At 41.7% G+C, this 26,149-nt stretch overlaps 1 protein-coding gene across 1 annotated transcript in view; it reads left to right on the top strand.

Moving 5' to 3' along the window:
* Positions 1–14,411: 14,411 nt before the first annotated feature.
* The window catches only part of HIPK3 (homeodomain interacting protein kinase 3), a gene marked incomplete at its 5' end in the record, with an annotated part of 57,386 nt that continues 45,648 nt past the window's right edge, over positions 14,412–26,149 (top strand). Inside the window, one exon of the mRNA XM_084262917.1 lies at positions 14,412–15,505. Within this exon, the coding sequence (XP_084119043.1) occupies positions 14,412–15,505 (1,094 nt within the window). The remainder of the gene's footprint in view (positions 15,506–26,149) is intronic.

The raw sequence follows: 26,149 nt of genomic DNA, 5'->3' as shown, positions 1-26,149 counted from the left end.
AGCCTCCTCCCGCCGCTCCGGGGCGATGGGCGGAGGCGGGCGCCGGTAGGCCGCCGCGGGCAGGGCAGCGGCGGAGGCGGGCGGAGGCGGAGGAGGCGGCGGCCGGGGGCGGGCTGGGTCCCTCCCCGGGAAGATGAGGCGGAGGCCCGGGCTGCCGAGCGGGCTGAGCTGGGGTTTTTTCCTCCCAGCCGCCAGGACAAGATGGCAGCGGCCGAGGCGGCGGCGGCAGGAGCGGCGGGGGTGAAAGGCTGAGCCCGGCCGGAGCGGCGCTTCCCCGTGGCGCTCCCGGACATGCCCAGGGCAACGGCAGCTCCAGCTCGGACGCCAGTGCGGCCCGATCCGTGAAGGTGAGCGGCCGGGAGGGGAGCGGGGCCGTTCCCAGCGGGCGGAGAGGGGCGCTGCCTCCGCTTCCTTCCCGTGGGGGGCTCCGGGGAGAAGGGCCGGGGACGGCCTTGCCCCTGTGCCCCGGGGCGCGGCGGCGGCGGCCGCTGCCCGCCGCGGAGGCTCGCGGCGCCGCTGCCCTTGCCGAAGCCTGGCGGCGGGGAGCGGGCAGCGCCGCTTCCCGTTCCCCTTGCCGGCGCCTGCTCTGCCGCGTCCCCGAAGTTTCCCCTTCCCCGGCGTGGGGAAGCGCCCGCTCCGAGCCTGCCGGCGCAGCCCCTGCTGCCGGGCGAGGCCGCCGCCGCTCGGCGGGGGGAGGCGTGGCCGGCCGCCTCGCTTGTTACCGGCCGCGGGGCGGCGGCGGGGCCGGGCGGGCTCCGGTGGTGACCCGCTCCCTTCCCGGGCGCGCTGCGGCCGACTCCGCCTTGTATGGTGCGCTCGGGCCGCCCGGCCGGCGGCAGCCGCCTTCCCCGCGCCGCACGGGGGGTACCGCGGGTGGCGCCCGAGCGTGGTGGCGGCTCCTCCCGTTACGGGTGCTGCTCTCGGCCGCCTCCGCCTCGGCGGCTCCTCGTAGCCCCGGCGGGACCCGGCCGCCGTCCCTCGCCCTGAGCCCCGAGGAGAGACCCGCGGGACTCCCGCCTCTGCACTGTGCGGGAAGTTGGTGCTGGGGCGGGGGGGACTAAACGCTGCTGAGGGGCCGGGGTAAATAAAAACAACCGGGAAGGAAGTTGACGCTTTAAAATTTGGTCAGTTCCCAAGAACTAGTGCCGTGAAAACGGGGGGTGGGTATTGCTGGTGGCTTCAGCGTGGTGATTGCGGCAGGGGTTATGCTCGGTTTGTTATGGTGCTTGATTCATCGTGGTATCAATTATAAAACTAGCAGCTGCGTTTGCGTGTGTTTAGCGATGTAGCAAATGATTTATTTTTTCTTTTGTGATTTACACTAAGCCCTGAATCGTCAGTGCTTTGTGCTTACATATCTATAAATATCTTTCTTTTGAGGCTGAGGCTATACTTTTGTTACTAACTGTTGCATCTGACTTAAAACGTCAGTGCCAGGGGTTGCAATGGTTTCCTTTTTTGTTAACTTGGGAAGTTGTTTTGAGCCTCCCAGGCTTGCCTTCCCAGAAATTATGTGGGGCTCTGAGGTTTTTACATCTTCCTTCTTTCACACAACCGTGTTTATTTCAGTTGCTTTGTATCTCTGATTGTGGGAAACGTGTTGCTAACGTGAGAAACAAATATATTGAGTAAAGCTGCAGTTGTTGATAACAATGCATATTTCTGTGATGATTCCTTCCACCACCCCCCACCCCCCGGTATTACCTTCCATTACATCATTTGCAAAAAGTTTATGCTCTCCTTGATTTTACCCAAAGTAGAAAAGCTTGGCTGGGTTGTGAGGACTTGCAGACTTAGCCTTATGTCAGAAAGTAAGAGAGTTAATTTACTACAGGTTTATATAATCTGAGTTTAAAATTCACACAGTAGCTGTCTACTAAGTGTGGCAGCCAGCAGAGATTAATTAAGCATCTGGAAAATAGGTCAGGACTGTATTACGAAGTGGCATGGTGAGATGGCAGATAAATAGAGCAAGGTGTTAACATGGACTTACCGGGAGAAAACTGATACAGCGGTGGCTGCTTTATCTGTGCTGCTGCGAACCATTTATGGTAGCGCGTGGTGAGGTGGTGTTCATAATCCTGCGAACCGGGACGCAGATAGCGTTTTCATTTAATGCACTTACTGCTGGGGACTGCTGCTGGAGCGTGAGATCTGTTGCTTGCTGAGGGTGTGGCATTGGTTGTGCTTGGAAATTATTTTTTCTTAGAGACGCTTGGCTAGATGCTGTAATTGGGGTTTTGGTAGTGGTGTGTGGCTCTCCGGGTTCGAGGACGCTTTGTACCCAGCAGGGTTCCATCAGCTGGAATAAAGTTTCATTAAAAAATTGCTTGGGAAGCTGACACTGACCTGGAGTCTCTGCTGGTGCCTGTGATTTTTTTTCTTTGTTCCATTATTTTTTTTGTATTTGCATGTTTCCTCCCTCCTATCTTGCAAACAAGCACCCACAGAAACAGGGAAATGAGACTGGCTCCTGCATAACGAGATGCCGGAGACAAAGACAGGGTGTGGGGAGGAAGAGTGAGCTTTCAACTCATCTTACGGAAATTGACATTACCGATAGAAACACTAGAATTTGTGTGTGCTGCTTTTCTTGTTGGGGGCTTCAATTTATAGCAGTTGCTTCTAACAAATGTCATTTTGGAGGTGATTTTTCAAAAGGTTGTATTGTATCTGTTGAAGCTGATGGGAGACTGAGCAGCGCTTTTAGGGGCAGAGTGTTAGTTAACCAGCTCCTGGGTAGAACAGAACTAACTATGCTTAATTCTTGTCAAAATACCAACCTGAACATGTAGAAATGTGAGCCTCTGCTTCTCCAGGCTTCTATTTTTATGGACGTACCTCTCAGTACTATTTCAAGGGACAGCACGCTGTTTGGTTTTAGAATAGTTTTCTTTTTAGCAGTGTACATTCACTTTCTTGTAGTTTCTAGTCTGCCAGTATGCTGATCGTAGCAACAAAGGTCCTTTTGACAAATCAGTGCGTTTTCAAACGGGAATTTTGTTGTTGGCTTTTTTGTGTGTGCGAGTGGGGGAAGAAGAGCATTGGTAACGGACACAGCACTGTCATTTGAGGCTGAACAAGTTATTTCAGAGGAATGTTAAATGCAGGAGAAAAACTACTTTTAGTTGAGCTAAATTTTGTTATTGCAGAGTGAGGTCTGTGGGGTGTTGTGGCATACGACTGCTGTGTGTATACAGAACAGTTACTGTAGGCAGCATCACTTCCTGTGCAGAACTTTGTGGAAAAAGGCAGAGAACACCTATGCTTTTGTTTGGGGAAAAAAAGCCAAACCCTTAGCTTCACTGAATATGTAATTATTTCATTCCATATTCAAAAGTGTTAGAGCTGAGGTAAACTACTCTATTGCCTCACAGAAGTAGGAATCTGGTAGAGCAGGCCCGATAATCAACTGGTGATACTCTGTCGAGGGAAGAAGAAATGTGGAAGTAGGATGTCCTCGTGGTGATACCAGCACTCCTCAGTTCACAAAATTCAACAGTAAATGTGTAAATAGTATCTGCTTTTCATACCTCAAAAATTTCTTTGTACCTTTTTGTGTTTTCTGAGTTTCTTCAATTCCAGTTACAGCGCAGTTCCGGGAGAATGTCAGATGTCTTGGCATGGGATTAATTTGATGAGGAAAACATCCTTAGCACTTCCTCCCTGTCACTGTGAAGCTCCTGTAGAAGGGTGATGTAAACTCACAGCTGATCAAATACTTATTTTCATCTGGCCTAACTATTACATTTTCTTCCCTTTGAAAATAAGGTAATTAAGAATTGAGCTTGATGCTAGGTCTCTTCCTAAGTTATTGAAATATTACTTTTCTTCCTATCTCTTGACTGAAAATCTGAGATGGAGGGGAAAATAACATACTGCTTTCAATCCAGGCCTTGGAAGAAAAGGTTTTTCTTCGGATGAGATACGGGATGGATCTCTGGGTATCTGAAACTATTTCACACGCAGTCCAGACGGTGGTCTGAAACCAAATATGAAGAAACTAGCATGTTAGAGCTGGCTGACAAGCGTGCTGTGCGTCTTATGTGTTGTTGTTAACTATTTAAAACAAATTTCAATAGCTAGTGCTATGAAATGGGTTAGCAATGGGTTACCTTTTCTGATTTCTAAAGGCAGCGAACACCCTCTATTTGACTTGAAATAGCCTATAGTGAAGCATAAAGCCTGGAAAATCCTGTCACCTGTGCTTGGCTTCCCCTGCCCCCCTCTAGAGACCACTTCCATTTAGAACCTCTATCTCTTTCACTTTTCTAGGGAGTTTGAAGCTCTGTTTTCAGAGCCACCAACTTTTGAATGGCAGGTGGCTGAGGAACAGCATGTAATTATGACAGTGGGTTTTAGCCTGTGACTTTATTTGATAGTGTAGTGTTTCCTATGGAGTAAGACCTTTCCTATGGAGTAAGACCTTTCTTTCCCGCCTCTCCCCCTTCAGTTGTTTTACTTCAATTTAGCGAATGTTGGAAAAGATGTCAAGACTTGATGAGTCTTGTTTTTTAGGTACAGTTTGGGGATAATCTTTATACAGTTTGTAGAATTTTTTTTCACATTATGTTACTTTTCATATAGTGTCTCAATGTTCTACATCAATTTTGAGAGTGGGTAACCTTCTAAATGAAGGGGGTTAATCTCTAGTTTAGCAATTTTGCTTGAAAATGGAAGAACCAAATAACTGGAGTGCTTTTTTTTAAGTGAGTCAATTCAAGTAGTTTAGTTCTGATTTATTTTTCTCTTATTCAGTGACTTGAAACTAGTGTAATTTCAGGATATCTCTATTATTAATGTTACATATTTAATAGTCCCAGGACTATGTAAACTTTTTGTACAGTCTTTTTTTATCTTATGTTTTCAGAAAAAATTAGAAAATATTTCTTTTTTGAATTACTGCCTTTTCTCCTTCTCTATTATGCCCTGCAATCTTTGGGTATAACAGGACGAAGCCTAGAAAAATGTTTATCTGAAGTTATAAAACACAGCAATAGAATAAGACCCAGTGAAATAGCCAAAGACAAAACAGATTTAAAAAGTATTTTCATATATTTTAGTATGACCAAAGCTAGTGCAACTATCTCAGTATTTAAAAAGTAATTGGATTCTTATGTGCAGAGGATTATTATTGCATCTTATGAGTGATATTCCCATCAAAACCCTATTTTTAAATCAGTAATCTTAAACTCATGTGACTCTTTCCATTCTTGCGAAATTAATTTAACAGTTCTAGAAAACTCTACTAGTGCTTTTTAAAGCGCAGCACAAATTAAATATAATTAATGCTTTTCATGTAAAAAGTCAGCTATTGTCAAATGAAAATCCCTTCAACTTTGTATAAATGTTTCTCCCCGAATATGTACGGCCCTGCAGTAACTAACCGCTCCGAATAAGTGGTGGAGAATTAAGGGACAAGAAAGCTTAGGTCCCACCTAATACTTGTGGGGAGTCCCATTAACATCCTCATTAAAACAGGCTGGAGATGCTCTCAGGCACTCTTCCTGTCAGAAACCACTGTCTGTAGTCCAACCACCTGAGTGTTTCTTACCCTTCTCTGTGCTGGAGTCTGGGTTCCTTCAGGTTACTTCACTCTATTGTCCTGCAGCAGGTTTTATGTCACCAGGATACTTAACTTCCAAGCCATGAGATTGGCAAGAATTTAAATTGCTGGAAGAGACAAGATTTTTATCGTAAAGCTGAAGCTTGGCTGTGGCCTTGCCTGGTGTCCAGTGCTGGTGTCCAGTGCTGGTGTCCAGTGCTGGTGTCCAGTGCTGGTGTCCAGTGCTGGTGTTTTTTTGCTACCTTATAGTAAGTCTTTTATCAATTATCAGTGCTGAAGTTTATTTTCAACAAATTTGTACTGGTGTAAAAACTTGTTTTAAGTGGTGTCCATTGTTTTGGGTTATTTTAAGAATTTTACTTCAGTTTTAGTTGACTCTTAGTTAGAAGGTGAACCATGAGTTGGAAGTGGGTTTCCTCATTTCTGTGCTCACCTTACCTGGACGCTTTTATTAGCATGACCAGTTCCTCCATGCGTGCTCCGTAGGGTCTTTGGATGTAAAATGACATCTGAACCTTTCCCTGATCCTGCTGGTGTAGGCTGAAAGTGGTGCCTGCCCACAGAACTGAGCTAGCTTAGGCTCAAGGTTTGGATGAGGAGGTTGTCATATAAATGCACAAGTGTGGAGAGAAAACAAACTTCAGCACTGATAATTCATAAAAAGCTTATTATAAGGCAGCAAAGAAACTTTTACTGATGATTTAAGCTTCCTCTGGAAGATAAAAGTAACCACTAGTATCAGGTACTCATAAAAATTACTTTTATTCACAATTTTATCTGAAACCTTAGTCATTTACAAAAAATAATTTACTTTTCCATATGTAGAAAGCACTATTTTTCTCTCCTGTTTCCACAGCCTCTGTTGTTTAATACGTTTTGTTTACAAAAATAGTGTTACCCTTTACCTTATTCCACTGCCTTGAGTAAAATGCACTTGTATTTTTCCCCTCTTCTGTATGATGAAGTTTTTGCCTGTGTTGGTACACAACAATTAGTGGAATTTGAACAATTTCCAGAAGACTTTTTATTTGTTTCTTGTAATATGTCTTTCTGCTTTTTTGATGAATAAGCTGTTAATGTACATCACTGCACTGTAAACATCATCTTGTGTTTTCCTAGAAACTTTGGTCATCTGGTACTTCCTACCCTTTTCCTTTCAATTATTCTGTTTTTATTATTATTGTTATTATTGTTCCTTGCTTGTCTACACTCTGTCTGTTCTAGTTGAAAAAGTTTTCCCACAGATTGTTATTTGAGGTTTTAAACTATTTATAGGGGTAGCGGTGGTCCTCACAAGATCTTGGTATTTTTCAGCACTTGAATCTGCTTCATATGGGAATTTTGGTGTTTGGGATCTTATTTGTGAAGCCCTTTGGAAGTAACAGACTTTGTTCTCAGGAAAAGAAAAAAGCTTGATCTCTTCTTTCCTTATGTATTAATATGAACTCATTTTGTGAGTCAAGAAATTATTTGGTATTCAGCTGAAGAGGAATGGATTGTTTTAATGAGTTTCTAAAGGTATTTTTAAAAAATAAATTTCTTTATGGGTTGTGAAATGATGCTGTGGGCCAACTTCTTTCTTTTACTGTGTCAGCTCAGCTCTGGAAGAGGACATCGTGGGAGTTTTCTCCTCAATAAATATTTTGAGAACTCTTTGTGACAAGTGCTCTTTGAGACTAAATGTCCCTTTAAAACTAATTTGAAGAGATGTCTAAACTTTGTTTTAAAAAGTAAACAAAAAAATGAATGTTTAAATACAGTTTATTTTTGCTACAAATAGAAATATTAAATATGGAAAGGAACACAACAGAGGAAAAACTGGCCTATGTTTGTCACCACTATGCTCTAGCTGGTGGGCTCATGTGCTGCATGTAATCTCGCCTTTATTTTTGCATACCCTTCTGTATAGTTAAATCATACATAGTTAATTAAATAAGTTCCTCTGTGTAGGGGAGAGGGACAAATCTTTGCACTGGTGGCTTTGGGAAACAGTAATAGTGTGGGTTATTACAGTTAGTATTCGTTAAGAGACTGAGCCTTCTGTGAGAGAGCATGCACTGATTTTTGCCCATAGGCAAGACTGCTTCATCCATGTTTTTAGGTGTCTGCCGCTTCTTTCAGGTTTCTGTTTTCCCTCTGCTCATTCTGTATTGTTCTGCATGTGCCATGTTTAGTTTATACAGCTGTTTTCAGTGAGCAGCCAATGATATCTTCATGGTGTGGCTGCTTACAAAGAAAAACACCTGTTATATAAGACCAAAGTATGAAAAAACACAGTTTTAAGTAAGGAATTTGTGTTAAAAAAGTAATTAGGACTTTGAAGAGTTTTCATTCTCTGTGTGTATATATAAACCCCCCTTTCAAACATGTACTTAATGTGTGTGTGTTTATACACCTCAGTCAGTACATGTTTGAAAGTCATCACCAAATGTAAATGAAGGAGTGACCTCAAAACTGTGGCAGAAAAAGATAAATCAAGAGAAGTGGTTTGAATTAGATGTCTTTATTCTTTTACAGTGAGATGTAAAAGGCTAAGGCTCTTACTGTGGTGTTTCTGTTACAGAAACATTTGGATGTGATCTAGGTGTGATGTCTTGGCGACACAGCAACTGCTGCTTAAATAAGTTCTTGTTGGTCCTATTGGAGGAGTGATTATGATTTTTCATGTATTTGGGGAAAGTTTTAACTCTAGTGTTACTCACTGCTGGGTAACTCAGTGCAGAGGAACAGTTTTATACACCTCTGGAGCTGTGCTCTCTTGGCACGGTAGGCCCTGATTTGCAAGTCTTTGCATCGTGTTGAACTGGATGAGCTCGACAGGTTGTTTGTGTGCATGCTGTTGCCAACTTAATGTGCAAGTCCCATGGGGAGAGCAGTAATTTTGCATTGCTGTACTGATGTATGCTTTGACCAACTGAAAATCTATTGTAAGAAGAGAAAGATAGCCTTGAACCTCCTCCACTGAGTAGTTTAGAGCACATGATGAAGAACCAAAGTAGGACCTCTTCATGGGTGTGCAGATGTTCTGGCACGTAAGCCATTCTGTGAAAGTGAAGTAGCAACAAGGAAAATAGCCGTAGTCATCTAGATACCTATTTTTACAGGAGCTGCATTTGATATTGCCTAGAGCTATTTTAAAATGCAAGTTAAAAATAAATTTCTTAGCCAGGTTGGTCCACTTCTAACAACAGCACAGCAGACTAACGCAAAATTAAGCAATGAAATCGAAATGAAGTTAGCTGGAAATAAGATGGAAAAAGAGCACGCCTATTTGTTTAGGATGTTTCTTAAAACAAAAATGAAAAACACAGTGGCATTTGAACAGGTGGTTTACAAACAGTAGTTTGAGCTAAACTCCTCCAATAAAATATTATTTCTCCTTTAGGGAAGGTGGCAAAATCTTTTGACAATACTTGCAGCAATGGAGGAAGCTTTATGCCCTACATCTCTACTCACCCTGATCCCTCTTACTGCACTGAAGAGTGACAGACAGTAGGAATAGTTTGAATTCATCCTTCAGCACTGTCTGTTGTCCAAAACCCAAAGGTTTGGGCTCTCCTAAACACCACTGTTTGTGACTTTTATTTCAGCCTGCCTACTGTTTTCAGGTTCAAAAAGTATTAGTCCTTTAAAAGAAGAGATTAGGTTGGCCAAGCCCCGGCTGGTGGAAATGCGCCGTTTGTGTTGATGGTGGCACATTCTGACTGGGAGAGCGCGCTCTCATGCGGGGCTGGTGGCCGATACTGCGCCGCTTGTGCTTTCTTTTCAGTTGCATAACAGCTTCTTGCCCAGCAGAAAAATAAATGCTTGAAGTATTGTTCCATTTGTCTTTTTAACTATGATTGCAGTCATATTGGCATCACAAGATTTAGCTTTTGATACTTGTGGGAAATATGAATACAGTGCTTGTATTCTTCTGTGCTGCTACTAGTACAAATGGCAGCACTGAGTCATGGGAGTTCACTCTGATATTCTATGTAAAATATGTTTGCATTCAGTGCATGGCCTAAGTTCTGTTTCCAAGTATTGAGACAATGGTGCAATTGAGACGAGTTCACATCACGCTTAAATGAACTATATTTTCAATTTCAATGCAACATTGGTAGTGTGTGATTTTAAAATATCTCCAGTGTTGCACAGATCTGAAGTCAGCATTGTAATGGTTTTTAGGTGGGAAGTACTGTGTTTTACAACTGCAAAAACTGGGACATTTTATGATTTGCTTCCCATTAGGACTGCTTCCAAGCTTGGTACTACCCTCTAGCCTCAGCCTTCCACACTGATCTATGCAGGAAAGAGGCATCATGTCAGGCAAAGGGTACTGTCAGCTGAGCTTAATTTTCTTGCTGTATGATGGGCCAAAATTCCTGAGCTCTGAAATAGCTTACATGTTTTAATGAAAGATTGTAATCATTGCTTTTGTTGTTAAGCTGATGGGTCTGTGGTTGTTCCCTGCAGAATGGTGTGCTGGCTGCCTTGGTGAGCATCAGGGTTGCTCTGTGGCAGAGTGTGTGTGTATGAGCGTGCCTGTGCAGTTCATGTCCAGAAGTGCCTCTGTTGTCATGCGAGGAAACAGTTCATGTGGCATGTGTTACTTCAAACACCTCAGCGCTTTCTCCTTTACTCCTTCCCCTCAACTGGGTGGAGATCTGTTCAAAGGGCTAGTTTCAAGGTGGTCGGGGTGGTGGTGGTGGATTTCTAGGGCTTGTATCTCTTCACTCTTTGTATTTTCCGTAGACGTGTTTTCAGTTATAAATTGCAAGAAGCCTCAATTGGCAGCGCTTTGTTATGAATCATACAGCTGGAGTAAGGGAATTCCTCAGGGTGAACAGTTCATGGGTATGAAAGTGCTCACATCAGTACAGCTTGTTCGGCAGCACATCCAAAATAAACAATAACATAGAGGTGCTGCTACTACCAGTAATAAGGCTGCTTCTGGCGGGAAAGAAAAGGCAACTAATTCAGCATTGTGTTTGCTAAACAGCTTGAAAAGCTGGGTGACACCTAATATAAAAAGAACAATGTTTTTCCTTGGGAAAACTGACATTTTTAAGGTGTTTTCAAAGTGATGCATAATATAAAGAAAACACTTCATAAGTGCTACTGCTCAAATTGTGTGTTTGCTGGACACTACTGAGCTTGTAGAAAGCCTCTCGTGATGCCCAGCTGGCCCTGTGAGACAGGTGCGAGGGTGTTGAATCTGGTTCTCACCAATGGAGGCTTGAACAAAGCTGGAAAACAAGTTTTCTTGAGTTAAATTGTAACTGGTTACGAGGTGGCAGGCACCGGCTAGGCTGCGCCTGCCAGGACATGGCTACGACACCGGCAGCGTGGTGATTGCGTTTCTGGGGGCAGTTAAAAGGGGCTGTGTATTTTGCAGAAGAATTAAGGGTGTAGTGTGGCAATCTCTCTTCTGCTCTGCTCTAGTGGTCTTACTAGCTAGTTACTCTCCTATGCACCCTCCTGCCCCCTTCCCCTCTCTGTCATGAGGAAATATCAATTTGTGGTTAATAATTAATGGAGGTCAGGCCTGGAACAGCCTGTGCTTCTCGAGGTTGCTTCAGTCTGCCAAACTGGTCGTGTTTATGAATTTGACTAGGTCTGCTTGAGAAGGCTGGAGATGTCATTTTAAGAATCTTTTAAAGAGCAATGGCACAGTTCGGTGAACATTAGCAAGATGTTATTGGAGGTGCCCCCTTTCACAGAGCCATGTGCTGGTTTTCTATTTAGTTTCTAGACAGAGAAACTTGGCTGGGGGGGGGGGATATCAAACTGTGAAATACCTCCTGTTTATTGTTGCTTTTTTGTGAAAACATATTTATTCATTTATTTAAAAGAATAAACCAGTAATTTATTTATTTAAAAGGCTTACTTCATTGCTCTGTACTTTCTTCAGAAGCACAGAATTCAGTCTTAATTCTGATCCAAATTCATATGTTTTGTATAATTTAATGTTTAATAAGCCAAGCATAGACTTCCCAGTTCTCTGCTTCAAACTTCAAGCCAAGAAGGCTCATTTCCTTTGAAGGGAGCCTATCTAGAGGTAGTGATAGTTGGTAGGTGCCTCAAGACAGACTTTCTTTTCCACATCCACTGCAGTATTTGCTAGCAGCATCTGGCACTGAACAAGCTCAGTACTGGTGCCAAGCAAGCTGGAGAACTCCAGATCCACCTTCAGCTTGTGTTCACCACTGCCTGGGAGGTGGTCTCTGCGCTGGAGTGAAGCTATGATGGGCATCCTTCACTTTGGGAAGGAGAGGAGGGCTGTGAAAATGTGTTTAGGGGGAACAGACAGGCTTCTCTGAGACTAAAACTGAAAACTGAGTCTGAAGCTATTAGAGTAGCTGGAGGCTGCTTGTGGTACGTTGCCTGGGGATTGTGCTTTTCAGTCCATCTTCTAATGGTCTTGTTTACTCTGCTTTGGTTTGCGTCCTGGAGTGGTCTTGTACTGCACACATTTGGTTTTTATTTTAAATTACATTTAACTGGAAGATGTGTGCCAGCTGCTCATGAGTGTTCAGTCTCAAGTCGCCTCCCTGAAATAAACGCAGAGTGAGATTTTTCTTTCCTTTAGCACTGGCTGCTTTACTCTACACATCCCTCTTACTGTGCTGCTGGACTTGTTAATGTAGATACAGTCTGACAAGCTTCAGTTTGTATGAGGAAGCAGGAGTAGTCTTGGTAAGAAGTGTGTGGAAAGATGTGTAAGCTCAGTGAAATGATTTGTGAAAGGAAGATCCACTCTGTGGTAGGTGAAAATGTGCAGGATATTACTTAATTTTGCCAGAAAACCTGCTTAAAAAACCCCAAAGTATTAAATCCTCCCTTGCAACATAGTAACTACTTTCCAGTGTATCTATCCATAAGGTTCTATTGTAACCTGAATCCCCCCAAATAGTAAAAACATCAGCAACCCCCCACAAACAAAAACAAACCCCAGAAAAAAAATCCAAACCTCAACTGTTAAAAAAGCCCCACAGGAATTCAGTGCTGTTATAATAGAGGCTGTTGCAACATTTTCCCTTTTTCTTCAAGGTTTGTTGTGCAGTTTGCTGTCTGGCTGTGGGGCTGGGTTTTTATCTGGGTGGGAGGAAATCCATTCTATTTATAAACTTGGCTTCTCAAATCAAGGACCTCCAGCAGCTGGGTGTACTGTATGGTTACATGCTGTTCTGCTGTGTTTTGTTGCTATATATTAATATATAGTAAAGAGTGTGCTTCTGGCTGAAATGTCTTCCAAGCACTGCATAGGAGTAGGTATATGGCAGAGGCCTTTAAGCAGTCTTGTGTAGGATGCCCATTTCAGGGGAACATATCTTGTTTGTTGGTCATATGAAGATTCTATAGCTTCTCCCAGTGAGATGGCATCTTTAAAAAAAGACTAAATAGTGGGGGTCAAGAAGTGTTTAGGGGAAGATAAGAAATAATAAGAACTCAAAGACTGTTTTTTACTTTCTGGACTAAAATTTTTTTTTTTAGTTCAGTCTGTCATGGTTGTGTCGAAGGTTGTTCTTGCACAATATGCCTTCCCTTTTATTTAGTGCTTTTTTTTTTCTTGGGGTTGCTAAAAATGTTTTCATAATAATTCAATAAATACATCTTGAGAACAGAGCTGTTACTGTGATCAGAATTCAAGACCATGGAGTTAAGCCTGTAAGAAACACCCCAACACCAAAAGATGATAGCCCAGTTCTTCTCACCCAACTGAAATAAATGTTAAAAATGAGACTCTGTGTTTCCAGTCTTTCTGGACTGGTTTGAATAGCATGAGTACATGTTATGTTTCTGCATTCCAGTGGTCTCAACAGCTCAGATAAAGATTTCAGTGGTCCTCAGGCCATAGCTGGCCAATCTGGTGTTTGAATTGTCCCGGCAGAACTGGAGGAAGGGTAGGCTGCTGACGTTTAGCTTGCCCTGAGCTGTGTTGGTGGCACTGGATGCTCTAGGTAGGCTTGGTTGCATGTGTGTGTGCTCAGGAGAAATGGTTCATTTAAATATTATAAAAAAGAAGGTAAGTCCCATAGTAATGTGCTTGTGCTGTGTACCAGGCACTTGATAGAGGGCTGTGTTGTTTAGGAGAGCATTCAAGAACTTGGAGAATTTTTGCCTGTGTTTTGAGGTTGAGAGTTGGTCTTAAAACCTTGGCATGGAGCAGGAGGCCAGTGGCAGTCCTGTAATCTTTGGTGGTGAGACAGCCTGGCTGCTGGTAGTCTCCAGCTTTCTACATCATCTGGCTCTGGGCAAACAGCTTTGGAAAGGAAGGGCTTTGAAGTTTTCTTCTACTTCTGGGGCAAAAGCCATTATAGGATGCTAAACTGAGGTGATGGTATGATAATTTTAATAGCTCTTAAGATATTTGAATGTTAATTTGCATAAATCAAATCACAGCTTCAGAATAATTATGCTATGCTTTTGGTAAGTTTTCATTTGATCAGAATCATTGCAATGTCTGGCTCAAGCTTTATGTGACTCATTTGCAACTTAAGTATCTATTGCCAGAATCTTCATGTGCTTAGTATGAAAAAGTGGTTTAATGAAAGTATTATTGTTATTGAGTAGTCTGAGAGCTGATCAGACAGGTATAAGCGATGACTTCCCTGAAACCTGGTAGTCATTTACACTGGGGTCCATCCAGTGTTCAGCATCGGGTGCTAAAGAAGTTTGAGGCTGGGACTTGGCAGGTCTGGAAGGGGACATAACAGGGTCAGTGCAGAGAGCTGGAAGGTACAGCACCCGAGACAGGCGAGGTATATGCAGTTTCAAGCAGAACTGAGATTCCTCATCCTACATGGTATGTGAATGCAGGATTCTTACTTGCTTTTTCTTTTTCTCTCCCTCTGTAGGTATGGCCTCACAAGTCTTGGTCTATCCACCATATGTTTATCAAACCCAGTCAAGTGCCTTTTGTAGTGTGAAGAAACTCAAACTAGAACCAAGCAGTTGTGTGTACCACGAAAGAACCTACCCGCAAATCTATGTGAATGGTAAAAACTTTGGAATTTCTCCCCACAGGGTTAGTACTTTGTTTCAGACTAAAAACCCATTTGACAGACCTCGAGGACAGAACTTTTTGTTGCAGTCAAATGCTGTTGCTTTAAAAAATATTGCAGGTGCTACAAAAGCATTAGCAGCGCGGGCGCAGCAAGCTCAGTTAGAGGCACCTCGGACTGGGACGCAAGGAAGCCGATCAGATATCCTGGAAGGGCCCCAGCGATGTGGATTGAAGCGTAAGAGCGAAGAGCTGGATAACCAGAACGGCACGATGCAGATTGTTGATGAACTGTCCATCCTGCCTGCAATGTTGCAAACCAACGTAGGAAACCCAGTGACGGTTGTGACAACAGCTGCAACTTCAAAACAGAGTGGTACAAGCGGAGATGGAGATTACCAGTTAGTACAGCATGAGGTTTTGTGCTCTGTGAAAAACACTTATGAGGTTCTTGATTTCCTTGGGCGAGGGACCTTTGGACAAGTAGTGAAGTGCTGGAAAAGGGGGACAAATGAGATTGTGGCAATCAAAATCTTGAAGAATCATCCTTCGTATGCACGCCAAGGACAAATAGAAGTGAGCATATTAGCAAGACTAAGTACTGAAAACGCTGATGAATTTAATTTTGTGAGAGCCTATGAATGCTTTCAGCATCGCAACCATACTTGTCTGGTTTTTGAGATGTTGGAACAGAATTTATATGACTTCCTGAAACAAAACAAATTCAGCCCTCTGCAACTGAAAGTAATACGGCCTATTCTGCAACAGGTGGCCACTGCACTGAAAAAACTAAAAAGTCTGGGTTTAATCCATGCTGACCTCAAACCAGAGAACATTATGTTGGTGGATCCTGTTCGGCAGCCTTACCGGGTTAAAGTAATAGACTTTGGGTCTGCCAGCCATGTATCAAAGACTATTTGTTCAACCTATTTACAGTCTCGGTATTACAGGTAGGTGTCTTTTCCTTTGTTTTTAACTTTGAATCACTTTAATGTTTATTGAAGTTAGTAGTTTAAGTAATTAGGCTTCCAGGTAACTAATAACTTGGAAAACTAAGGAAGGACCGTCTAAGAATGTAGGCCATGCTAAGATGAAGTGGTTGGTTACCATTTTAAATCTGAATACTTGCTTTGAATGTTTTTATAGCGTTGTTCTTTTCTAGCAGTATGTTTTGGGTTGCACTCTGAAGTCATTACTCATCGTTATTTTGAGGTCTCTGATGAGACTTTCTAAAAGGAAAATAGAAAAAAAAAAAAAGAGCGGTCACGTGCTTGATTAGGATGCCTTTCCTGCCTTCCTAACATGATGTGTTTTTTCCGTAAGCAGCTGGACAGTGTACTAGAAATGCCATACTTCTATATCCTGTTGCCAAATATTATGTAAATGTCTCTGTTTTTCTCCAGCACTTGTAAATATTTTGCCTAGTTCTTACAAACTCTGTTCTGACTGAGTGCCTTCAGCAGCTGTGGACTTCAGTGAGCTGCAGTTAGTGAGTGATAGGATATGCAAATGTTAGAGGTGATACTAGGCAGGCACTTAAAATGATTTTGGTACATGGTTGCATTCTGTATTGGCCTCAAAATGGATGTATATTCTTGATTTTTGTATGTTTTTAAATCGTGATAAGACATTTAAAAGCAATTAATATTTAGCTTCAGAGGTCCTTTTGCTTTCTTTATACACTGAACTTGTCTTGATGGAAGACCTTTTCCAGTTCTGCTTTGCATCATTGGCAATAGTGTGTCCTGTGTATTGCCTGTCTGCCAAGGCAGTAAAAAGCTTGTAAGCTAGGACAATGAGTAATTTGAAGAGTATTTAAAATATTTTAGTTATTCATGTTGGGAATGAAAGCTTGTGCGGTTCAAATCTAGGCTTGATGAAATTAGGGATTGGGGTTTATGCCCAAAGAATCTTAACTATTTTTTTGACCATAGCTTGTAAACAAGAAAGCTTTACATACAGAAGTCATAAAATATTCCAGTTCACCATCTGCATGTCTCTTGCTTCATTACAAACTTCAACTAAGGGATTAAATGCTACCCAGAGTTCATCAACAGAAACTAAACTCTGCATTGATGCGTACCCATGTTCTACAATATGTGTACCAGAGCAAATAAGAAATCCAGTAATTTGAGAGTGTGTTTTTGTGTAATAACTACACCACCCCACAAAGCATTTTTCAGGCTCTGCAAAGACAGCCAAGCCTTGAAAAGGTGGTATAAATTCTGTGATGTTCTAGACAAGTTGAAACGTCATAATATCAGGTGTTCTGTACAAATTTGTAATTCAGCACTTACTCAAGGTGTGTGGTCTGAGGATACTTCCTGATGTATTTCAACTTTTTATTTATTGAAGCAATTGCAAATCGTTGTGAGCTATTGCCATTTCTCCCTCCTCCCTCCCCAAGAATGGACAAAGGGAGAGGCTGTAGACTGCCAGGCTGGGTGGTCCTATTGTACTTCTTTCTTGACTAACAAGTTTCAAATTGCGTTTTCTTTTCAGATGGCTCTTTAAACATAGAGTTTTTGTGCTTATTCAGTTGCCTACACACGCATTTTAGCTGTAGGGTTTTTTTTTACTTAAGTTGATGTTCCTTTGCAACTACACTTCTATATAAATTTTTACATACTTACTAGGTTGAGCAGGTCTGTAGGCTGGCAAGATCAGCATGCAACCCCTCAGCACCCTGTGTGCATTTTGGATATGCGTATTGCATTACATGCACTGAAGTGTAAGAGGGGTTGGTTATGGATGTACGTTCAAAAATATTCCTTCCCCGCCTCCCCAGTGTAAACTCATGGGTGTATGTGCTTGTCTTAGCTCAGTGATGCCAAATGATATCCGTGTGGGCTCATATGTAACATGCACCTAAAATTCTCTAGTTGCGAAACTGCACTTAAATGCTTTGTAAATTTTCAGGTTGTTCAGTAGATCATATTTCTTTATCTGGTATAGTTTTATAATCCTTCTATAAAATAGTGCCCAAGTCAGTATAATTTTGAAAGTAATATGGACATAGAAAAGTGTTAGGGTCTGTCTAATTGCATTTTTTTTTTTGTGCTATGTTAAGTTAAATATTGGTTGAGAAGATTTTGAAACTGAGTTAATTTTGAAAAAAAAATAAAGGTGCTATTGCTATACTTAAATTATTTTCAGCAAAAAGTTCACTTCTGAGAAGACTTACTTCTGAAAAGGTTTTTAGCATGCTGGATCTCATTGTGGATGTATAGCACTCTACCAGTAGCGTGAGTCAGATTACCTTTGTGTAGCTTGGCATGCAGTTTCTTTTTACTGCTTTGGAAGCACCTGAGTAGCATAAATAATACCAGAAAATAGGGATTTGATCCAAAAGGTCCCAAAATAGGTAATGGGAAATCTGAAGAGAAAAGCCTAGAAGAGGGAGGAGAAGGGTCTTCAGAGAACATACTGGATTGATACGGAATTTATTTTGTAAGAGATCATGCTGCTTGTCAATCAAGTAAGGAGCCACTTCATAAAATATAACTCAGATGTTTTTTGTACTCAAAAAGGGTGGAAGTCATAGTGCAGGTTTGACTTGTTTGTCTATGACATGTTGAAACAAACCCTTTACAAAAATCAAGGAGCAGTTGGGACTTTTTGTTTTTTTCCTTAAGCTTAGTGGCACTATGTATTTGTTTGTGTTACTTAGCAAGAAAACATTTGATAGAAAATATTTTTTTAAAGCTTCAAGCTAAATCGAACCAATTAAAGTTCAAATTGGAAATGACTTTTAAAAAAAATGCTTGTGCCCTACAGCATTTCTTTCATTAGCATGTTCCCATGTGTATTCTTGTATACAGTCTTTAAAAACTGTTTGTGCTAAGCTGTGTATGTGTTGCCGTAAGATTTACCTGTAACTCTCACCTGTGGGGATCCTTGTATGGTCAGAAATGACAGTGCAGACTTTCCTTCACCAAGTGACAGGCATGACACACTGCTTTGACCATTTATATGGATATTTCCTAGGTAAATGTGGTGTGAATCTGGCATTTTCTGATGTGCAAAAGCACTTGGGCCTGAGGATTTAAAGAAAAAAGTAATTAAGATGGAACAGTTTGTTTTTAAAATAATTATTTTAGGATCTGAGGTCTTAGGAAAGGATGGGATGCATGCCCTTAGGTGACAGCATAAGTTGGGAGGAAGCAGGGGCATTGGGATGCTGCTTCTCAACTGTGGTGCCTGTGCCCTCCTGCTCTGGGGTGACATTAATCCCATCCCTGTCCTTCATTCTGCTCAGCCTGCATATGCCAGAGTGCCTCTGTTAGTATAAGGTGGGAGGCAGGTGGCCTGGGAAGAAGTGAGGAACTGTTGGTTTTTGCAGCACTAACACACCGTGGTAATTTTCAAGAAGAGGACTTCCATTTCTCTATGGAACTGGTGTGGAGGCTTATGTTGAATGTTCAAGAGACACTTGCAAAGAAGTTTTGCAGAAGTGAATAGAGAGGATAGGGTTGATGGTTGTCGTTTCATTGGGGTTTTTCTGCCCCAGTCTTGTAATGGGTCCTTCTTTTTCTTCTGTGAGACTGTCAATTGTTGTGAGACTGGAGAATGCAACAAAGTCTAATGTTATGGTATTTATGTTGAATGGTTGTGTCAGTATTCTACATCAGTAAGAGGAAGTGAGTAATGAATTGGATAAATAAGTGATAAGACAATTAGGATTTAAGGCAGAGAACGTAATACAGCCAGGTGAATGGATAATGGGCTGATTTACCTTAGTCTATAGCAGAAGGGGACATAATGATGTCCCCTTGGAGGTATCAGGTAGTTCTGTTTGAGGAGAGGTTGTAATAGAGTAAGATTAATTCAATTTTTTAAACAGTGTAAAGAAGTAGAAAAATAGAGACGAACTGGGGGGAGTGATAGTAACTTAATGTTTTTCTGTTTCAGCTTTGTCAAGCAAAGAGAAAGTAAGGAAATCGTTAAAAAAACCAGAAAAAATACTTTTTGACACTTCATTAACTTTTGGAAACTCCTGGCTGTTACATATCACTAGAAATTAAAGTACAGATATGAAAAAAACACTAAGCACAATACACTGTCTTTTAAGTCACAGATGATTATTTTTTGTTTCAAAGGTGAAATGTCATTCTGAAAACTCTTTCCCTAAAAGACAGTGTTGGTGCTTACATGCTGTGTTTGTATGCTGGCCTGGATTTTAATAGCTCTGGGCTAGAGAGATCTGGTATTTGAAGCCTTTTCTTTGCTGCTGGCCTCACCCGTTAAGACTGTTGACCTTTTATGAGTGATCTAAGTAGGTAAATAACTAGGCAGTGTATACATTTTAAAAAGAAAAAAACCCCTTACATACAGTGTAGGTGATCAAGCTGTTGTCATATATGGAAATGGTATGAGGGGTATGCTGCTGTCCTTTTGGTCACCTATGCCCCAAATCACAAAAAAGGGAGTGTTGTGTCCAAAATCAAAAGCTGCTTTTCCCCTTACTGCACAGTGCAGGCTGTGGAGGAGGGAAATCAACACGTTTCTATGTCTGATTTCTTGCACTCATCTGGTGAGGCAGAAAGGTTCTTTTCCCAGAGAAAGGTGTTTCCCTCTGGAAGTCACTTTGCTTTGCCTCTCTCCTGAGGTTAGGTGTATTTAGGGAGGTGGGTGTGAAAAGACTTCAATGTGTCAGGCTTCAGGAGCAGTACCCTCCAAGAACAGTGTAGTGATCTGAAATGGTCAAGGTAGTCCTGCACATCTCCTTCAGGGAGCCACGTTACTTGCTCTTCCGTTGTGAGAAGCAACGGCCTTCTCAGCATTTAGAGATGACTAATTAGGTTTGGTTTTGAAAGAGATATCTTCATTCTTCTGGTACTCCCCCCACAGGTTTTTTTTTTTTTTTCTTTCCAGATAAACTTCTGTTGAAACCTGTGTATAATTGCCCCTTTTTGAAATAGCTGTGTGCAACACCAGTGGTTCAGGAGTTCTGTTCCACTTGTTACCTAATATGCAGATGACAGTTAGTGATGCCTTCTGCACATTGCTGTGGTCTGTACCATTCAGCCATTTGTAGTGTTGTTCAAGGGAGTAAAATTGTAGCTAAAGGAAGCATAGTTTCATTCAATGGCCAGGTAGATGTTGCAGGGTTTGGTAATGATGAAACCTTGTCCTTCTCTGGTACTTTACTTCTCCCACTTATGCTTGACTGTAACACTAATTGAACTCATAAAACGCATTGCTGTGTTGGCATCACACATCAAGTGTAGATCACTAAGGGAAAGTTATAACAATGTCTGTGTAGAGCTTCATGACTTCTTGGGTTTGCTGTTGGTTGGGAAGAGTTATTGCTTAATTTCTCTTCTCCCAAGTAATTAGCAATAGGATGAAAGGAAATGGTCTCAAGTTGTGCCGGGGGGATGTGGAGGGGTTTAGATTGCATATTACATAAAAATGTCATTGCTGAAAGTGGTCAGGCATTGAAACAGGCTGCTCAGAGAAGTGCTGAAGTCACCGTCCCTGGAGGTGTTTAAGAAAAAGTACAGATGTGGCACTCTGGGACATGGTTTAGTTGACATGGTGGTATTGGACAGATGGTTGGACGTGATGGTCTTAGTGGTCTTTTGCAGCCTTTAAGAGTCTATGATTCTATGAATTGCTTTTCAAAGGAATCACCTTCATGTTGATTTAATTTGGGGTTGTCTTCTAAAAGACAGGATTTTGAAAATGAGATTTTAAGAAACCTTACAAAGCTTCTCATTCATAAAATCTTTCAAGTATCCTGGACTTAAGACTAGCCAGTCATTGCAGGTGTGGGAAGGAGTGAGTATGTTATTTCATTATGTTCTCCTCATGCACAGCCTCCAAAGGGAGTTGAACAGTCACTGTTCCAGTTGCCTACGTAGTTGCCCCAGCTGTTACGTTTTGTATCTTCTGCCTCTGAAGAAAACATCAACTTCATCATACTGTGTCAGATCATTCTGCTGTCAGAATACAGCTGGGAATTTCACTGAAAATATATTTTGAGAACAAGCACTCAGTCTCCTGGTGGAAAGATGTTCCTCTTGGCATCCATTGGTACGTATGCAAATTGCTCTTCAGCATGGGAAGCGATATAATTGATCTCCATATAAAACAGGCCACCAGCTGAACCTGTGATAGGCTGGCGGGCAACTGGAGTGATGCTGGCAGAATGGAAAGTGTCTGGTTATTAAGGGACACTTGTAGCTTGGAAATGTTTTTCTGCTCTGCTGGTGACAGCAGTAAAATACGATCCTAGTTATTCAGCAGTGTGCCCATAAGGAAAAGCAAATGATGTGAGTAGATACTCAGTGGAGTCAACTCATTCCTGAATCGGACATTGATATCCTCCCTCCAGCCTTCCAACTAAGGATAGTTGCTAATCAACAGAGCTGTTCCAGACAAAATGCCAAATGTCACCAGTGTTGCAGTGGAGCTCAGAGAGGTGGAAAAAAACCCCGCTGTTGGATGTATTCCTGTTGGACAAGAGCAGGCTTTCCCTCTGTCCTCCTACCCTCTCTCCCATGAAGGATCAGAGAGGATGGAAGAAGAATGATAATAATTGTGTCCTGTGGTCCTGAGATTGCTTTTACTCACCCAGTTTGTTCTGCTGCAGCTCAGGAGAGTGATTTGGTCTGGTGCCATCTCTTCTGCTTTAAAGGGTTTTGAAAAAAGAATGAAGAAGTTGAGTTGTGTGATGTAATTACTGCCCATGAGCTGGGCTGTAGCAAGGGCTTTCTGCGTGCTCTGAGGCTGTTGCTGTTGGACAGCTTTTTATGTGTGACTCAGCGTCGTACTTAGTTTCAGAATAAGCCACCAGCATCTTATGCTGTTCTTTTCCCCCTCAAATTTATGAATTTATTTGATCTGCTATTTTTCCCTCTTTCTTACACACATCTTTTTCAAAATTAGGAAAAAATTCTCATGGCCATAAATTAGTTTTTGTTTTCCCACTGGCCTTTCTAACTTGAATAGATGTAGCCCTTGTCACTCCAGGCACTGCAGACAAGACAGGCTTACAATACCTCCCAAGAGTGTTTTTAAATTGAATGTTTTATTTCTTTAGCGTAGGATTGTCAGCAGGGTGGGATATTATACTCAGTAATGCATCCATTGCATCTGGCTAACAGTATCTTCTCCTAATACCCACCTGCAACTTATGTGTGTTTCAAATATCAGTTAAAAACTTGTATGCAGATAAATACCTATCTTAGAGATTTTCCATAGGGATGACCAAGGGAAGAAGTTGTGCAAAACTGACATCTCAGGAAGCAAGCTTTTTCAAGTCCACCCGTTGCTGTCACATACTTGAAGTTTCTAAATAAGTGTTATCTAGAGTGGGATGTCTTGGCTTTTCTCTTTTCACAATGCCTAAAATTCCTCCTCTCTTTAATTTTTGGTTTTGGATGTTTAAACAAGAGGCAAAACTCTGTTAATAAATTGAGGTTTCTGTCAGCTAGGGAGGTGCCGTACGAGAACAAGCTAAAAATGCGTCTGTAAACAACTTGCACTTCAACATGCTAGCAGATGTTATTCTATCACTTTGAACTGTGCATCACTGAAGTGTATTGGGATATCTTAAAATAGGCAGGGGTGGTGGCCAGAGACTCTAGACTACTATAGATGGTGAGGCTGTTTCGCTGTTGCAATGAAATAAGCCAGAAGTACATGCTGCTAAGGTCATTTGCTTGCTCAAGGTCAGCGTGTTCAAAGTCAGCTGCTGTACTTGTAAGCATGGTTACTGTCAGTAGTATATATAAGAAAAGAGTCCTGACAATGTAAGGAATCACTATTACAAGTGAATTGGGACACTTAATGCATTTCTTTCTTTTTTTTTCCCCCCTCCCGCCCTTTAAAGTTGCAGGGCAGTGATTGCAGGTTTGTTTTATCTGGGCAAACAGAACTTAATGTCAAGATAAGCCTTTGTGGCTTCTGTCAGTGAACGAATTGGTTTATTGCTTTAGCTTGATTTTTGTCTGCAAATTTGCATAGCATTTGTTTGAAATCAGAAGTCAATTAAACAATTAAACTTTGGTGTCATAGTTACTGAGACCTAACCAAAACTATTATGCAACTTTTTTTAATCCTCTCTGAAGATTTAGAGGAGTGTCATGGGGATGGGTGGGAGTGGGTGAAATGCCAGCCAGCCTTCAAGTTGGTAATTTTTCTGCGCTAGAGATTTCTTTAGTAACATAAACTGGGATAACACGAGACCTTCAAAGGTACCATGCTCTTGCTAGAGACTGTAGTAATGTCAGCCCAGATTTCAAATTGCTACTGATGGCAGGAATAACAAATCAGAGTCCAGGTGATGGTTCTCTTGGTCTTTAGATTGCTTGTGTTTGAACAGAAGAAACTTAAAGGTGAAAGAACTCTTGGTTCTTGCTGGTTTTCATTTTTTGAGGTTGAATGATAGACCTAAGTTTGTCATGGCTAGGGTTTTGGGAAGCAGCTTTTATTTTTCATATATTAAAGTAGATGTACTGAAATGTGATAATTCTCTCACTGCACTGTTGTTTTTGTTGCAAAGATTTGTTCATCCTACATCCGTGTGTAAACGAGTATGGACATATCAGGCGTGGTAATTACAGAAGATGTTAGTGGGAGCCACAGTGCTGTATTTGTAAATATTGTGCCTGTTTGGAAAATAGGGCTGTGTATTTTTGTTGTAAGAACAGGTAGTACTACATCTAAATCAATATGATTGAAAGTAAAGCCTATGTGTCAGCCCATCTCTTCCATCTGGAGAGCTGTGTTGTGGGGAAGGTTACCTTCTGCATCAGCTCACAGCATCCGTCGCGAATGAAGGTGATGAAGCAGACTGGGGGGGGAAGAAGTCTGCGTGGTTGAGTACAGAAAGGTTGGCCGAGCTGCTAGTCTGCTGACAGCATGCGAAAGGGAGAGAATGCACCACAGCTGGGGGCTCATCCCATTAACTGAGGTAGGCAAACTGCCTCAGTTGATCTGGAAATCAGGCAGGCTGAGCATGTACAAACAGATAACGTGGGAACACTTAAGAGTATTTAATGCTCATGTGGGCCCAGGCCAAAACCAGCAATAAAATACTATCATGACTAAAACCAAAACAGTGACAAGAGAGAACCCTTTTGTGAATTCTGGCATTACTTGGAAAGTCTGTCATAAAAAACAACTTCAAATAATTACATCTTATATACTTAAAATTTGTATGAAAATAAGTTGCCTGAAATGTCCCTATTGTCAGATTGTATACTGTATGTTTTACAGTCCTTTCTCTTATATTTTAGAGGGATCTTTGTTTGGACTGTTAATAAAACACCTGACAAGTAGAGTTGGATTAGGGGGCTGGGGAAGCAAGCCAAAAGCGTTTCACACATAAGATTTTTCAAGCAGTTGAATTTTGAAAGTCTGATGTTACCATAAGAGCGTGTGAATTGTTGTGCTTTAGAATCTTGGTTTATTGGTAATTGGACAGCAACAGTTGATTAAAGGGCAGGTGTAATGTAATTTAAACCAGTATTGCATGTGAGTAGGTGAGTCTTTATGCAGACAAAAGGGTGTGTTGGTAGGTAAAAAGTAAAATCTGTTTTCTCCTTGTGAAGCATTTAGTAAAACTCTGAATCTACCTGCTGGTGTAGGCACGAAGTATGTGTGTGTGTGTGATGCTATGTCCTTCTGTCCCACATGCTTCTTGTTGCAAGCAGGCAGAAGCACAAGCTAGCAGTACTGAGCCTCCCAAGAGGATGAATGATGAGAAAAATTCATTCATCCGCACTGTATTTTCTAGCTTGTAGTATGGCATGGTGTGACTGCAAGTGGACTTTAGCTCTTGTGTCTTAACACCAAAAGCTGACCGTGAGCCTGTTAAGTAATTGAAGAGCAACTGCTTCTTTGTGTTTCAGTTAAGGCCCACTTAAATGATAGTAAATTCAGAATACTTTGGGGTTTGCTTAATTTCCTGACCAAAAAAAATCATATTGATTTCAGAAGTCTAAAATTTGTTTAGTAGCATAAACTCAGAATTATGGGCAGAATGTCTTTCTCAGTCCATAATGTGTACTTCAAGGATAAATTATTGAAAATAGGAAATGCATGGTATCTGGAATTGTATATCGAGTGTAAATTACTACATATTCTACAAAATGTGCTACATTATACAGTTGCAGCAATGTAGAAGCCTGGCTATGAAGTCTTTACTCTTAAAATTGCAAAGTGCATCTTAAAGGCAGGCAAGTCAAACCTGTTCTCATTTCTCTGTTAAACTCATGTGAATTGCTCTGTAGGGTTCTGGGTTTCTCACTCGTACCTGCATGGTGCATGCTGTGCTAGGACTGCTGTATTTAGAACTACCCAAAGCAGCAAAACACAGTGTTTTGCCAGTTATGCCGTATGAATAGCCAGTGAAGCTTGCTTGCACAAGGAGCTTTCTTGCTGTTAAAAAGGAAACGGTTGTGGTTCATGCTTTAAGGGCTATTGTAATTGTTGCTATCTTCCCCTTTGTAAATACCGAGGATGTTTCTGTTGTCCCAGGACAGTGCAGCAGTCTCTCACCGAATACCATCTCTTTACATGGCTCCCTTAATTCAGGATTGCACTTTAGGTGAATTGTTAGCAGTATTTTCAATGCTGTATTG

Source organism: Gallinula chloropus, assembly GCF_964237585.1.
Source record: "Gallinula chloropus genome assembly, chromosome: 4".
NCBI lineage: Eukaryota > Metazoa > Chordata > Aves > Gruiformes > Rallidae > Gallinula > Gallinula chloropus.
This window is presented reverse-complemented; position numbering and strand designations above follow the sequence as displayed.